The sequence below is a fragment of the Fukomys damarensis genome, unplaced genomic scaffold, assembly GCF_012274545.1.
Source record: "Fukomys damarensis isolate Sample0158 unplaced genomic scaffold, DMR_v1.0_HiC HiC_scaffold_24, whole genome shotgun sequence".
NCBI classification, from domain to species: Eukaryota; Metazoa; Chordata; class Mammalia; order Rodentia; family Bathyergidae; genus Fukomys; species Fukomys damarensis.
The window spans coordinates 71,148,905-71,165,208 of NW_022900936.1; the positions used below are offsets into that span (position 1 = coordinate 71,148,905).

At 47.3% G+C, this 16,304-nt stretch overlaps 1 protein-coding gene across 1 annotated transcript in view; it reads right to left on the reverse strand.

Moving 5' to 3' along the window:
• Positions 1 to 11,451: 11,451 nt before the first annotated feature.
• The window catches only part of Lhfpl4 (LHFPL tetraspan subfamily member 4), a 26,520-nt gene continuing 21,667 nt past the window's right edge, over positions 11,452 to 16,304 (reverse strand). Inside the window, exon 3 of the mRNA XM_019206834.1 lies at positions 11,452 to 13,652. Within this exon, the coding sequence (XP_019062379.1) occupies positions 13,552 to 13,652 (101 nt within the window). The 3' untranslated portion in view covers positions 11,452 to 13,551. The remainder of the gene's footprint in view (positions 13,653 to 16,304) is intronic.

Genomic DNA, 16,304 nt, shown 5'->3' on the forward strand with positions numbered 1-16,304 from the left:
GACAGCACAAAGACCATAAAAATCCTGTGTGTGGAAGTAATAACAGAGAACTTTCCAAACAAGGAAAAAAATCTAAGAGATAAGTTAAGCATATAGAACCCCAAATAGCCATGATCAGGGGAAAAAAAAAAAAAAACTCAACTGAAACAGTAAAGGCTGCCAGAGAAAAGCAATGAATCACATAAAGAAAAATCCATCAGAATTACAACAGACTTCTCAATACAAAATAAAGGCAAAAAGAGGTTGGAAGGAAGTGTTGCACACTCTGAAAGAAAACTTCCAACCCAGACTATTCTATCCTGTAAAATTATCTTCCAAAACTGATGAAGAAATAATATATTTCCATGATAAATTTATGACCACCAAACCAATACTTCAAAAAACTCTCAAGGATATCCTAGAAGGAAACAAGTGAAAATAATGCCAAAAAGGTCCAATAAAATGATTGTGTCAGATAGAGCTTACAATTATATAGATAGAAAAACGACCAAAGCAACAGGGAAATAATACAATAACAGGAATAAGTCAACACCTACCAATTATAACCATCAATATAAATAGACAATTCAATGACCAAAAGACAGGTTAGCAGAATGAATCAAAAAACAAAACCCAACAGTGTGATGTATAAAAGAAACACAAAAAGAAATTTGTAGGGCTTGGAATTTAGCTCAGTGGTGCCACTGCCTACCTTGCAAGCACTAGGACCCAAGTTCAATCCCTGGTACCAAAAAAAAAATTTATAGACAAGAAATGGAAAACAGTATTTCATGCAAAAGAAGTAGCTATCTTATTTTCAAAGTAGATTTCAACCAAAGCTGATCCAAAGAACCAAAGAAGGACATTACATATTGGTTAATGGAACCATTCAATAGGAAGATATAAAAATTATATATGCACCAAACCAGTGTCCCCAACTTCATTAAACAAACACTACTAGACATAAAAATTAGATAAACATCAGTAAAGGTATAATGTGGGACCTCAATGCCCCACTATCACAATAGATCAACCAAACAAAAAAGTTAAACCAAACTTGAATGCCTAAGTAAATACAAAAGAAACAAAATTTTACCATACATATTATCAGATCATAGTGCAGTGAAACGGAAATCAATACCAAAGCAATCACAGAAATTATGCAAACATATGGAAATTAACACACTCTTGAATAATCAATGGGACACAGAAAAACTTAAGGTAGAAATAAAACAGCTTCTAGAATTAAATGATACTGCCAGTACAACATACCAGAACTTAAGAGACACAATGAAAACAATCCTACAAGGGAAGTTGATAGCTGTGAATGCCCACATCAGAAAAACAAAACAAGGGTCAAGAATTACCTCATGGCACAGCACCTGCCTGACAAATACAAGGTCCTGAGTTCCACCCCTGCCACCAAAAAAGAAAAGAGAAAACAAGCACCTCCAGGACCTAGAAAAATAAAAAGTCCAAAGCCAGAGCTTATATAAAGGAGATTATAAAGATCAGAACAGAAATCAATGAAATGGAGACAAAACACACACACAACGGATCAGAGTTGAAGCTAGTTGTTTGAAAGAGTAAACAAAGATTAAAAACTCAGCCAATCTTACCTAAAAAAAGAAAGAAAAGACACAAATCAATGCAGTAAGAAATGAAAACACAACACACATCTCCAAAATCCAGGAAATTATTAGCTATTTCACAAACCTATGTTCCAAAACATTGGAGAACTCAAAAGAAATGGAGACATTACTGCCTTTACATGAATAACAAATGCTGAACAAAGAGGTGGGCATGGTGGCACACGCCTGTAATCCCAGCACTCGGGAGGCTGAGGCAGGAGGATCACTGTGAGTTCAAGACCAGCCTGGGCTACATAGTGAGTTCCAGATCAGTCTGAACTATATAGAGAGACCCCGTCTCAAAAAACCAAAACCAAAACAAACAAACAGAATTACTGAACGAAGAAGACACAAAAAATGGGCGCTACAGTGAGTTCCAGATCAGTCTGAACTATATAGAGAGACCCCGTCTCAAAAAACCAAAACCAAAACAAACAAACAGAATTACTGAACGAAGAAGACACAAAAATTTTTTGTTTTTGTTTTTAACCAAGAACCAAACTCAGGACCTTGTGCTTTTGAGGCAGGCACAGCACCACTGAGCTAAATCCCTGGCCCCAAAATTTTAAACAATCTAATAACAAATGATGAAATTAAAACAGCAATAAAACACTACCAACTAAGAAAAACCTAGGTCTTGATGCATTCTGTATCAGTCAGTGCTTACTAGAGAAACATTTAATGCAAGATATACAAATACATAAGAATTTACAAGATCTGCTTACAGTGGCCACCTGCTGAGTTGGGTGTGAAGTAGGGCTGTCTGTGCCCTGGAGACCTGAAGGATCCAGATGAAACCCTGGAGCTCACCGCAGTGTCTTTTGCAAGTTTGTCAGGAGGCTAGAGGGTCTCCCATGGAAGGCTAAAGGGTCTGCGCTGGAAGTCGGGAGAGGACAGGTGAGGGTGAGGGTGAAGACTGCAGCTCCTCCAAAGAAACAGAAGTGAGCCTTCCTTCACTGCCCTTTTATTCCATTCAGGCGGTGAGTCTATTTGTTGCCGTTATGCCCAGGATGGTTTTGTCTTCAGTAAACTCTTTCAGCCACACCTAAAACTATGCTGATCCAATTTAGTTCAGTTTCTCAAGTTAGCACAATCAGTTAATTATCACAGATGCACAGCTGAATTCTATAAGAACTTCAGGGAAGATCAAAAACCAGTACTCCTCAGGGTCCTTAATGAAATTGAGAGGGAAGGAGTACTTCCAAAATCATTCTTGAAAGCTAACATCACTGTCCCTAAACCAGACAAGGATCCAGCCAAAAAAGAACTGCAGGCCAATGCCTGATGAACACAGATGCAAAATTCCCTAACAAGGTACTGGCAGAGGATACAACAAATCATCAAAAAGATCATAACCATGACCAAGTAGGCTTCATCACAGGGATGCAGGGATGGTTCCACACATGCAAATCAATAATATGGTTTGTCATATAAACAGACAAAATCCAACATCCATTCATGATAAAGACCCTGAAGAAAATTGTTATAGAGGTACCTTATCTTAATCTGATAAAAGCCATGTGTGACCAACCTACTGCCAACATATAAAATGGGGAAAAGCTGAATGAGATAATATCCATTATTACTTCTTTTCAACACAGTCCCTGAAACATTAGCCAGAGCAATCAAGCGGGAGAAAGAAATAAAAGGGATGTATATAGGAAAGGATAAAATCAAAGTATTATTTGCAGATGACATGATCCTTTACTTACAAGACCCAAACTCTGCCAAAGTACTCCCAGAATAACTAAATTCATCTATACATAACATGCTGATACAAAACACACAAAACTCAATAGCATTCCTACTGAACTCATTGAAAAAGAAAACAGGAAAACAATACCATTCACAATAGCAAAAATATGGGCTGGGGATTTAGCTCAGTGGTGCCACTGCCTGCCTCACAAGTGCTAGGTCCAAGTTCAATCCCTGGTAACCACCACCTCCCAAAAAAGAGAGACCACAATAGCATCAAAAAAGTACTTAGGAATTAACCTAATCAAGGAAATAAAAGACCTCTAAATGAAAATTACATCACTGAGAAAGGAAATCAAGGAAGACCAGAAAATTGAAAGATAACAACTATTCCTGGATAGGCAGAACAAATTATATCACAATGGCCATACTCCCAAACTGATACACGGAAATTAAATGCCAGCCCAACCAAAATACCAATGGCATTTCTCATAATCTAAAGAAAATAAGCCTAAAATTCACATTAAAAATACCCAAAATAGCAAAAGCACAGCATAACAAAAGCACAGCAGATGGCGTCCCGATCCCAGACTTGGAGTTACTCTGAAAGCTACAGTGCTCAAAGCAGCATGGAACTGACAGAAGCGGACAGATGGTTCAGTGGAACAGAACAGAAGAACCAGAAACAAGCCCAGGCACAGACAGCTACCTACTCTTCAACAAAAGGGCCAAAATGCACTGTGGAAAAGGTAATCTCTAATAAATGGTGCCAGGAAAATTGTATATCCACCTGCAGAAGATTGAATCTAGACCCATATATCTCACCAGGTACCAAACTAAAATCAAGATGGATCAAAGATCTAAATGCTAAACACTTAATCTGCTGGAAGATAAAATAGGGGAAACTTCTGAGGACACAGACAAGGACTTTTTTAATAGAACCCTAGGACACAAGAAAAAATACCAAGAATCAACAGCCAGGCATGATGGCACATGCCTATAATTCTAGCACTCGGGAGGCTGAGGCAGGAGCATTGCCATGAGTTCAAGGCCAGCCTATGCTAAATAGCAAGTTCAGGGCCAGCCTGAACTACAAAATGAGACCCTGTCTCAAAAAAAAAAAAAAAAAAATCAACAAATGGGATCATATCTTTTCTTCTTTTTTTTTTTTTCTGGGGGTACTGGGTATTGAACTCAGGACCTTGCACTTGTGAGGCAGGCAGCAGAACCACTAAGCTAAATCCCCGACCCAGATCACATCAAATTAAAGATCTTCTACACAGCAAAGAAAACCAACAGAGTGAACTGACAGCCTACATAATGGGAAAAAGAGTTTACCCACTATTCCTTAGACAGGGGACTAAAATCTAGGATATATAGGGAGTTTTTTTAAAAAATAGACTCCCCAAAACAAAAGGCCCAGTCATAAAATAGGCAACTGCAATGAACAGACACAGCTCAGAAGTACAAGTGGCCAGTGTTCGACATTGCTGACCATTAAAGAAATGAAGATTGAAACTACACTGAGATACTGTCTTACCCCAGAAAGAGTGGCTGTCATCAAGAAAACTTAATAATATGTGTTCATGAGGGTGTAAGGGGAAGAGCTCTACTGCACTGCTGGTGGGAGTGTGAATTTGTATAACTGCTATGGAAATCAACGTGGAGAATCCTCAAAAACACTAGAAATAGGGCCGGGGATTTAGCTCAGTGGTGCTGCCACCTGCCTTGAAAGTGCAAGGTCCTGAGTTCAATCCAACATAATGTTACATGAAATAAGTCGACACACAAGATTCAGTATCTCATGGTTGCTACTCTTGAGGTCTTAAGCCTCTTAATGAGCTGGGGTTATAGGAATGGGCCACCATACCCAGCACTCAGGATTACAGCTGGGGAGGCATTAAAAGGCACATAATTCTGAGTGGCTGGAGATGTAGCCATGCCTGCCTGGCAAGCACAAGGTCCTGAGTTCGATCTCTGGTACCAAAGAAAAAAAAAAGGTACATAATTTTGTTTCTTTGTTGCTAGTAGCTGTTGATGATCTCTGCTTGGATAGTTGATTCATTTGGGGCTAACAAAATAATGAAATTCCAAATCTATCATTTGTTTTTATTTGTGGGAATACTTCCATAAAGAGAAATTTACAACTGGACACAGTAGCTCATTTCTGTAATCCCAGCTATTTGGGGAAGCTGAGGCTCACACATTCAAAGCCAGCCTAGGCAATTTAGTAAGACACTTTCAAAATAAAAAAATAAAATAAAAGGGCTGGAGATGTAGCTCAGAGACAGAGCTCCCCTGAGTTTGATCCCAAGTACCACAAAACAAAAGCAAACTATAAAGCAGTCAAAATGTGAAATGCACACACACACACACCTGAATTTGATTAATACATTCCCGCTAACATGAACTATCAGTGGTACATGTGTGACTGTCCCATGCCAACCAATGATAGTCATGTGTGTAGCATTACAGCCCTATCATGAACATGTTAAACAATTACCAGTTTACTGGAGATACAAATAAGAGAGACTTACTCAACTATCCCCCAAAAGTGAAGGTAACAGAATTCTACAGTGGAATGCTACTTAAATGGTTGACTTCAGAAATAAACTCCAAAGAGGGATGAAATGAAATAAGAAGGATATTCTTTTATTTATTTATTTATTTTGGTACCAGGGATCGAACTCCGGACCTTGCGCTTGTGAGGCAGGTGGCAGAACCACTGAGCCAAATCCCTGGCCCCAAAGGATGTTCTTTTTTAAAGGCAAAGCTAAGCTATATTGTTCAGAGATGCCTTTTGGGGTAAAAAAATATAGATATGAAGTGATTGGCATAAAAATCAAGATAGTTGCTACTCAGGAAGGAAGATGAGTGATATTAGGAGCACATGAAGAACTTCTGAGTGGCTGGCAAGATTCTTAGAAAGGTATTTTAGCCAGGGATTTAACTCAGTGGCACCGCACCTGCCTGGCAAGCACAAGGTCCTGAGTTCAATCCCCAGTACCGGAAAAAAAAAAGAAAAAAATTGAAAGGTGTTTTATAATTCAGTAAGATGTACATTTGTTCCATGCTTTTCTTCTGTATTTGTTATGTATCAGCAAACTAAAGACAAACTCTTAAATGGCCACTAGGCCTGACAGGATTTATCAAGCTCATGTCTGATACATTTCTCAGCCTAGCAGTACCTGACCAGAGTAAGCATTCAATAAATGCTTTGGGTTTTTGTTGTTGTTTATTTGGGTTTTGTTTTAGTTTATTTGGGGTTTTGTTTTCTGAAGTGTTTTGTTGTTTTTTTTTTTTTAATTGTGTTGTTTGTTCATTTGCAGCACTGGGATTTGAGTTCAAATACATGTGTGTGTGTATTTGCACTCCGGGCAAGCACTCAATCCCGATACACCAATGAGCTACAGCCCAGCTTATCCCCAACCCCTGGTATCAAGGCTGAAACTCAGGACCTTGTGCTTGCCAGGCAGGCATGGCACCGCTGAGCTACATCCCCGGCCCCACACCAGCTTTTTATTTATGTATTTATTCCTATTTTAGGACAGATTCTTCCTAAAATGCTCAGGCTGTCCTTGAACTGGTGATCCTCCTGCTCCAGCCTCCCAGACAGCTAGGGTTACAGGTGTGTGCCACGTACCTGGACAGCAGTGCCTTGTTGAGTATATGGATTTGAAGAAGCTTCTAACTCACTGGGGTTGATTCTTGCACCCATTTTAGCACCGGAGTGAACTTCCCGTCACCTTCAGGTGGGGCTGCTCGGGCATCGCAGCTAGGATCATCCCCAGTCCTTTGCTCTGCCTAAGTGGCCCGGTGGGGCCTTCCAAACTGGAGCACCATTTAAACTTCTGGGTCGAGTGAATTCTCCCAATTTCATGCTTCTGAGCCCTCACCACAGCCACAGTGAGAATGTTCTGTGCCATCCGGCCTCCCCAGTGCTCTAGTCTTGCCATGCAGTCCTCTCCCTGGCCCTTCTCTCTCAGCCTTCTCATGTCCTCTGAACACGCCTTTCCCTCCACAGACAAAGCCCACCTCCATCTTGCTCCTCTGAAACAAAGTTCTCTCCTTGGGACAGCATCTCTCTTGCAGGCCATTTAAGTGTCTGCTTGTTCCCTCACATCCTGCTGCATAGTTGTATACAGTCCAGATAAAGATCCCTACCCCACTGATGCTCATTCTCCGTGTGCCTCCTTTAGACCCCTTCCCTTTCATTGGTATTATCTTTTACCTTCCCAATAACTCTGATTCTTTTTTTTTTTTTTTAAGGCAGGATCTCGCTATGTAGTTGAGGCTGGCCTCAAACTCACGGCAGTCTTCCTGCTTCAGCCTCCCGAGTACTGGGATTACAGGTGTGCGCCATCACGCCTGGCTCAGCAACAGTGATTCTTGGACAAGTTTGACAGGTCTCCTCCTCCACCCCCAGTTCTGCTGTATTTCCCACACTTTGAATGGACAGCCTAACCAGGGTGCCTCTCATCTCAAAGTCATCTTCTCAAACTCCCGGAAATACTTAGGCAAACACTCAGCCCCCTGCCCACAATCTCCTGTCTTTTCAGCTCTTTCACATAAACTTCAGTCCCTCATTCCCTCTATTTTCTCCAGTCTATTGGCCCCATCCTAGGCTCTCTTTTTCCAACACCCAGCCTACATCTCAAGGTGATCTCTGAAACATTTAAGATGCTTGGCTTCCTTTGCCACCTACCTGTCAATCTGGTCGTCCGTGCCTGCCCTCCTGTCTGTTGATACCACTGCAGATTTGTGGTTGGTTATCAGCTCTTTTCTTCATCCTTAGCTCTAGCAACTATTCCAACTTCCACCATTCTTCTCAAACCCCCTGGCTCACTAGGAAAATGGATGGCATCAGAAAAGAGCCCCATGGGTGGGGGATTTAGCTCAGTGGTTCCGCCGCCTACCTTGCAAGTGCAAGGACCCAAGTTCAATCCCTGGTACCGAAAAAGAAAAAAGAGCTCCCTAAGTTTTACCCTCCCTTCACCCCAAAAGTAAATTAAATTTTTCCATCTCTGTTATGTAGGTCATCTTTTAAATTTGAAGACCAACCTCTGCCCCCTCAGTCAGCTGGCTCCCACCTCTCCCGGGACGTGCTCCTGCAGTCATCTCTTTATCCTCTTAATTGCCACAGCCAGTGAACATCTAGAACACTCCCATATTTAAAGAAAGATTCCAAGCTGGTATGGGGCCTGGAGACACACACCTGTAATCCCAGGTAGGAGCACTAGTTTGAGCCCATCCCGGGCAGTTTAGCAACAGCCCTGTCTCAAGATAGCGATAGAGAAAGGGCTGAGGGTGTAGCTCAGCATTCCCTTGGTTCACCGTCCAGTACTGCAGAGATTTCACCTTTCGCTCTCCATGTCCCTCTAGGTAAGGCGCTGGCCCTTGTCTGCTGCTAGTTCAACAAGTGTACCATTTCCTGAGCAAATTGCAGTCGCCTGTTTCTTCACTTTATCTGCACTTCAATGCGTAGTCCTCACTCTCTCCCTGCTGTCTCCTGGAATGCGCTCCTACCAAGTTCAGCGGTGATCTTGTTCTCGCTCAGTGTACATGTTTTTCAGCCCCTCATACTAGACTTCCGCTCCGTCTCTTGAACTCATAGCACCACACTTGCAGTACTCCTGATACCCTCTGACTCCCCTGTTGTCTCCTTCTGAGTCCTGGTGTATCAGCGTTTGAGGTCCCATCACCTCTGCTTTTCCCACCACATAGCTGTCCTGGGCAAGTGTGTGGCTTGCTCCCGGTCACAACCGTCCTCTGTATGCCAGCATTTCTGATGCAGACCTTTCTGGGTTTTCCAACTCCATTACATCCGCCCCATACAAGAGAGCCCCACCAAGGTGCCCCCACACTTCTGAAAAGTAGCATGTCTCAAGCCAAAACGACCATCTTGACAAATACTCCAGTCCCCACAGGGGAGGACTCACACACCTCTTCGATGCTTTTCTACCCCATCTCCCGGGGTATATTACTGACTGTTGCCAATTCTACTTCCTGGGAGAGAAAGTCTTCCCTTTCTCAAACTCAACCGCCATCCGTTGCTTCAGGTCCTGCTTCTGATTCCCCTTTTACTGAAATCAGCTCTAACCCGGTCCCCTGGCACTAATTCAGTATCATACTGATTCCGTATGATCTTTCTGAAATGTGAACCTTCTTGTGCCCCTCTCTCCCATTCAAAACCCTTCCTTGGCTCCCCATTGCTCTTGAGTCTGGACTCCTATGCATGGCTTCTGGGTTTCTTGGGAGCTGGACCTTGTTGATCTCTCATCTTCCACACCTCACACTTTCATGTCCCAGCGCTCCTGCATGGCTTCCCTTCTCCATGCGTGTATCTCTGCCTCCTTCCTTGGTCTCTGCTCAAGCTCTTTCTCTTTCAGGATGACCTTCCTGATCCTTCCCACCGAACTTCTGCTCACCCCACAGTAAAGCTTTCTCCTAATCTTCCACCACACAATACTCATGGTATCCTGAACTTAGCAAAATTATATCTTGTTTCTACAGCCAGACTCTGCAGACAGGGTCTGTTTGGCACATGACAAAGTCCCGTGGGCTGTGTTGAACCACCGACATACACTCCCTCGTTACTGCACCACTTCCCTGTGCCTCGGTCGCTATGGTTGTCCCCACTTACTCAGGGGGGACTTTCCGAGAGGTAGGTGACTGTCCAAGCCCACACAGGCAGGGCCTCAAGGGCAAAGTCAAGCCTCTGCTCTCAGGAGGTGCCACCCGCCCACTCCATCTCTTCTCTCCCTTCTCCTTTGTAACAGCCCTTTTTACTTAGCTCGGCAGTGTGCCCCATTTACAGTTAGCTTCTGTCTCCTTTAAATGAAATGCAGACCAGGTGACGGGACCACCAGCCATCTGGGCCCATGAGGCTTCCTTTAGGAAGGAAGCCAGGATAGAAAATGGCAGAAAAATTGGAGCCTAGGTTCCTGGTAACATCATGGCCAGCTCGGTCATGCCAGTGGCAACCCTTAATGCCATGGTAATACGAGCTGCCTCATTAGGCCACAGAGTTAACCCTGTTAACGTGCAGCCAGACTGGATACATGGGGGCCCGTGAAGTCTTAGCCCCTCTTGTACCCTGGGACATGGCTCAGAAGCAGCAGCCAGCATGGGTGATATAAAGTGTTTCTTTATTTGAACATCATTCCACCCGCACTGAAGCTCAAATCCAGCAGCAGCAGCAGAAGGGGTCAGGACCAAAATAAATGTTACCAAGTTGGACGATGAACAGTGAGGACACATTCAGACAGAACTTACTAATGAGGTGTAGACGACTCCAAGCTATCCTAATGACACAACACAGGCCCTCAGAGGTCTGTCGGTCAGAGCCCTGGGAAAGGACTGTGACTCCCCTGCTCCCACCCACAAGCTACCCTGAGCCAGGCAGGGGCCCACACAAGGGAAGACCCCAACCTCTCCAGAGAGAGGGTTCCCTTTCTCAGCTCACACTGGAAGCTGGAGAAGGGTGACTCTCCCCTGTGCACAAGCAAGGATCTCCAGAGGCCAGAGTCTTTCCCCATGGCCTTGCCTAAAAGCTCTCATCTTCCTGGCTATTCCAGGCTCTTACCACATTCTCACCCCTCAGGAAATTTTCTCTGTAGGTTCTGGTCCCAAAGAGGAATGTTCACCTCCCACAACCCATAGCTGAATAAGGACTGATAGAGCCATGGGCCCCCAAAGACTAAAGCCACTTTGCAGGCTCTGGATAAGACAGACCCCAGGCCTGCCCTCTGGTGAAGCTGCCACTGCCCTGGGAGAGCTGCTGGAGCCAAGGGCTTGCCGCTGGGGCCCTCAGGGGGAGCATCCTCACCAGACTTCAGCCCACCCAGGCCCCTTACCCCACCCCACTGGAAGCACTGTGAGACTATCCCAAAGGGAAGCGGCCTCCTTCCTTCCCCTGCTGCTGGCCCACAGCTGACACCGCCTGGACTCAGCTCCCCACTGGCGTGGCTCCCCAACTCCAATCCCCACAAAGGGGTGGAGATGGCCCGCTTGGGTCCCAGGCCCTCACCCATGTGGCCTCCAACCTCCACTAGAGCACAGGGGTCTTGGGAAAGCAAGCCATCCCCACCCCTGGTGCCCACACAGCAGCGTCTCGCCACCTCCATCCTCCTCCTCCTCCTGTCCAAACAGCAGCGTCTCGCCACCTCCATCCTCCTCCTCCTCCTGTCCTCTTTCCTGTCCATCTCACTCTTGCGCCCTGCAAATCACCTCCCCACAGCCCCTGCACCTGTCCCCTCACCCTTCTACTCACTGTTGCTCCTCCAGGTTCCCTCTCCCTCACAGACCTCGGGTTCCACTCCTTTCCCTTCTCTCCTCAGCTCCGTACCCGTCTCCAGGCCCTGCAGTCACCTCGGCCTCTCCATTCTCCTCATCTGTGCCTCCTTCTTCTCTTTTTCCTGTTGTGTCTATTATCTCTGCACCCTCTGTCCCCTTCCCACCTCTCCTCCTCTTCCCCAGGCACTTGTTTCCTGCCCCTCCGTCACTCTCCCTCCCGTGCTGCACTTTGGTTGAACTCCGGAGCTCACTCCTGTCCCATTTAGCGGAGTCCCGGAGCCCACCCCCACCTCCAGCGCTCCTGCAGGGTGGGGGGCACAGGCAAGGGCCAGGGCCTTGGTGAAGAGTAGCGAGAGATGGGGTCAGGACTTGCTAACGCCCAAGGCTGGAACTGTACCATGACCCAGCATTTGACTCCAACAAAGCTCCAGACGGGGCTGTGCAGACGCGGGTCTTTCTGAGGCCCAAGCCCCATGGAAAAGAACATAGGGTGGCACACAGGTGGCCCTCAAGCTGATTTCCTCCCTGCTGGCCGAGGCTAACATGACCCATGAAAACAGCACACTTCCCCAAGCAGCTGGGAGGCTCCACAGTGGGCCAGGCAGTGCGCACCCAACTAAGAAGCCAGCACCCAAGATGAAGTTGGTCTGCTGCTCCCGACCAGGTTCTGGCAAGGGCTGTTCAGCCACAAGCCAGAGGGCTCCCAAGGGTAGATGGCTCTGCCACCAAATCCACAAGGTGATGCCATGTGTTCAGAAGACATCGGGACCTCCCACACTTGCCCTGCTGAGGGAAAGGGAGAAGCCCAATGTCGGGGGTAGGGGCTTCTCTGCCCCTCTCCAACACACACACACTCACACACGCACACACGCACACACACTCACTCGTGCCTCAGCTCCAAGCACTGCCCGGTGGGCTGCGTACCCTGGGCAGATCGCAAGGCGACAGGTGGGCAAGGAGAGGAAGAGGCAGGGATGAGTTCACAAGGCCTGGGAGTGGGGACAGGGGTACCCTGTTCAGAGGTGACCTGCAAGTTCAAGTTATGCAGAAAAGTATCAAAGAGGCAAGACAGTCTCTGCCCTTGGCAGATGCCAGGGCGTGTCGGGGCCGTGAGAAGGGTAGAAGGGGTGACGCGTCCCCTAATTCCCCACCTTTACCCCTCGACCCCAACCCTGACAACAGGGCCAAGAGGTCTGTGCTATACAAAACAGGCCAGGGTCAAGGGTCCAGACACAGGAGTGACAGACAGCCCAGCAGAGAGGAGGCCAGGCCACCCAGGCTGCGCAGTGTGAGTGCCAGCCACCTGGGTCCACACCTCCTCCCTGCCCCCAGAACCTGTGTCTGTTTGCAGGCTCTGGGCTGCTCAGGGCTCCAGGCAGCAAGTGACAGCGAGGTCCCACGCTCTCCCCTTGGCACAGCTCATGTTCTTCCGGGTGCTGGGCGTGAGCTGGGGCAGGGGAAGCCCGGCGAGGCTGGTGGCACCTGGAGCTCTGTGGCAGATGTGGTGGAACCATCATCAGGGGGAAAAAAAAAGTAGGAAAAAGTCCGGCCCACCGGGGGCAGTGTCAGTCAGCCTCTGTAGGCGGCGAAGGGATAGCCAGGTAGCAGCCTTCCAGACTGGTGAGGTCTGGGAGTGGGAACCAGGGCACCTCCCTTTTCTGGGCTTCTGCAGGCCAGTCTGAAGAGGAGCAGAGAAGCCAAGGGAAGAGGATCCAGGTTCCTCAGGCCGCAGTGAGACAGGACCCAGAATCAGCCCCTCCCACAGTCTGCAGGTCTCCCCTCCACCAGGCCGCAGACTGGCCCTGGCATTTCTTCAGAGCCTGGAGCTCCCAGGCTGGCTGTAGCTGATAAGTCAGTCCAAGATCTTCCCTCAGAGCCTGGACAGAGGGACGAAAGGCAGGTGACGGGACAAGCTGAGGTCAGGCCAATTCCTGGGCTGGGGTCCCGGCCTTCAGGGTCCCTGTGTGTGAGCCACAGGGCAGGGGAGGACTCCCCATCCAGAGACATCACCCCCTGGCCGCAACATGGAGCTTGCTGTGGAGCCCACGAAGTCTGAGAGAGAGAGAGAGTGGAGAGTGTCAGAGACCAACTGGGCAGAGACCACCCTCAGCCACCCCCAGGGAAGTCCAGGGCAGCTGGCAGGACGAGCCTGAGCTCTGTCACCCTTCCTGCATCCAGGCCTCCTCATCCTAAGACAGCGATGAGGGCCACCTCACAAGATGACCCCGAGGGCTAGCCAAGGACTTGGCACACGGCACACCTGCAGATGGTGGCAATGTCCTTTTCCCTCTTGTTCTGAGGGTTTGTGACCCAGAACTCAACTGTATGGTTCATTCATCTTGAGCTAGCAGTGAGACAGAGGCCCCCAGTGAGGGACAGGGATCACTTTTTAACTCTGAGTTGTTAGCTGTAGGGAGGAAGGAAGGATGCTAAACTGGCCACCTCACCCTACCACAGCCCCAAACCACCTCCTCAGAGGGCCACCGTAACCGGCTTGGTCTTGCAATACTGAAAGTTGCCACCAGAGGGCAGGCCCTGCCCTCACAGCCAGACCACAGACACCCAGGTCTGAGGGCCTGGGTCAGAAGGAAACTAAGGAAGGTTAGCTGACCTGGGCCCTGAAAGGGGAGGCAGGAAGGGCAGGAAGTCTCTAGCTCTCCACTGAGACAGGCAGCTTGACAGCCAGGAAGAGCCTGGGCTTTGGACTTGGCACTGTATTCAGACCCTGACGGCACCACTTGGGACCCAAGGGCAAGTTTCTCCACTGCCCTAAAGCTGGCCGGCTTCTTTCCCCAGGGTGAAATAGTGGCCCCACTCATCACGGACCCTCCTGTGGCAGCCCCATGAAGGTATATGCTCGTTCCCTCCTTTTAGGAGGTACACGACACTGAGCTCAGGGTTTAGTAATTTCTGAGCTCAACCTGCTTGAATACAATCTGCCTCAACCACTGAGATCATCTTGTTATTTTATGTAATCCTCAGGGCCAGGACTGCCATTGTACAGGTGAGGAGAGACCTCTAGGGACAGATGGGATTAATATGAAGTGCTGAACGCAATCCAGCTCATGTGAAGGGTTCCAGGAAGGGCGTGACAATGAGAAGTCCTGCTTCCCCTCAGAGGAAAGGGTGTACAGCGGACAGACTGGGCCCTAATGCGCTCTTCGGGTCCTGCGTGCAGGCTGGGCCTCTGGTGCCACCCTCTAGAGAGCCCTCTAGCACTATCACTTCAATGTGCAATCCCACTTCTGCAGAAACCTAGAAAACACGTGGATGTGTGCACGAGAACACCGAACAAGACATTCGCCACTGCACTGCTGGTGAGAGTAAAGACCTCAGAGCCCTGAGAGAATTAATAAGCTACAGTTCTCTATTTTCTCCCCCATTACTGGAGAATGAATTCAGTGCCTTCTCACTGAGCTATACCCTCGCTTTTGTTTATTTTTTGAGAAAAGATCTTAGGCTGGGTTCAGTCTTGTAATCCTCCTGCCTCAGCCTCCCAAAATGCTGGGATTATAAACATGTGCCACCATGCCCAGCTGATTTCCTCATCTTATATTATGCACACATGCATATAAAAGGGTTGGAAGACAGAAGTTACCCCGAGACTCTGGCCTCGTGTGTAAAATCTTTCTTTATTAAATTCTACTGTTATGTATGTGTAATGTACTAATTATACAGCATACTATAGTAAATACTGTGAGCTGTGCCATCCAAGAACTAAAACTGGGCCTGTAATCCTAGCACTTGGGAGGCTGAGGCAGGAGGGTCACCATGAGTTCAAGGGTAGCCTAAACTGCATACCTAGACCCTGTCTCAAACAAACAAACTATAACTGCAAAAAAAATAAGAATTATAACTCTGGGCTGAGGGTATAGCTCAGTAGTACAGCACTTGGCTCGGATGTGGCAGGCCCGAGTCCCATCCCCAGGAATACATGCATGTGCACACACATGCACACACACACACACAAGAAAGTAATATAGAACTATAACTTCACCAATAATTTGCATATATCCACACACCCCACCTCATGCTCCCCCTTTCTCCCCTTCCATCCCCACCACAGATAACTACCATCCTGCCATTTCCCATTGGTTCTTTTTTTTTTTGAGGCAAGGAAGGGATTTTGAGACAAGGTCTTGCTATGTAGTTCAGGCTGGTCTTAAGCTCACTGGCCTCGAGCTCACAGCAATCCTCCTGCCTCAGCCTCATATGTGCTGGGATCAAAGGTATGTGCCACCATGCCCCAATTTTCCTTTGCTTTTAAACACATACATACACACACACACACACACACACACACACACACACACCCCCCTCATCATACCATAATGACACCACGTTTGCTTATCTTTGAACTTAATACAAATTCACTGTCATGTTCTAGAACTTAATTTCTTTTCTAGCTGGGTGAGGTGGCACACACCTGTAATCTTAGCACACGGCAAGCCCAAGCCTGGGCAACTTATTGAGACTCTGTCTCCATGGAATCAAACTCAGGCAGGCACAGTGCCACTGAGCTACATATCCAGCCCACACAAAAAAAATTTTTTTAAGGACTGGAGATGTGGTGCAATGAGAAGGCTCTGGGTTCAATCCCCAGCGCCAGAAGAAAACAATTCGATTTTTTTTTTTCAGTGTTGTTTCCCAGATACACCCATCCTGTGGCACGTGACTGGACGCACCCCCATCTGACCGTGCCGC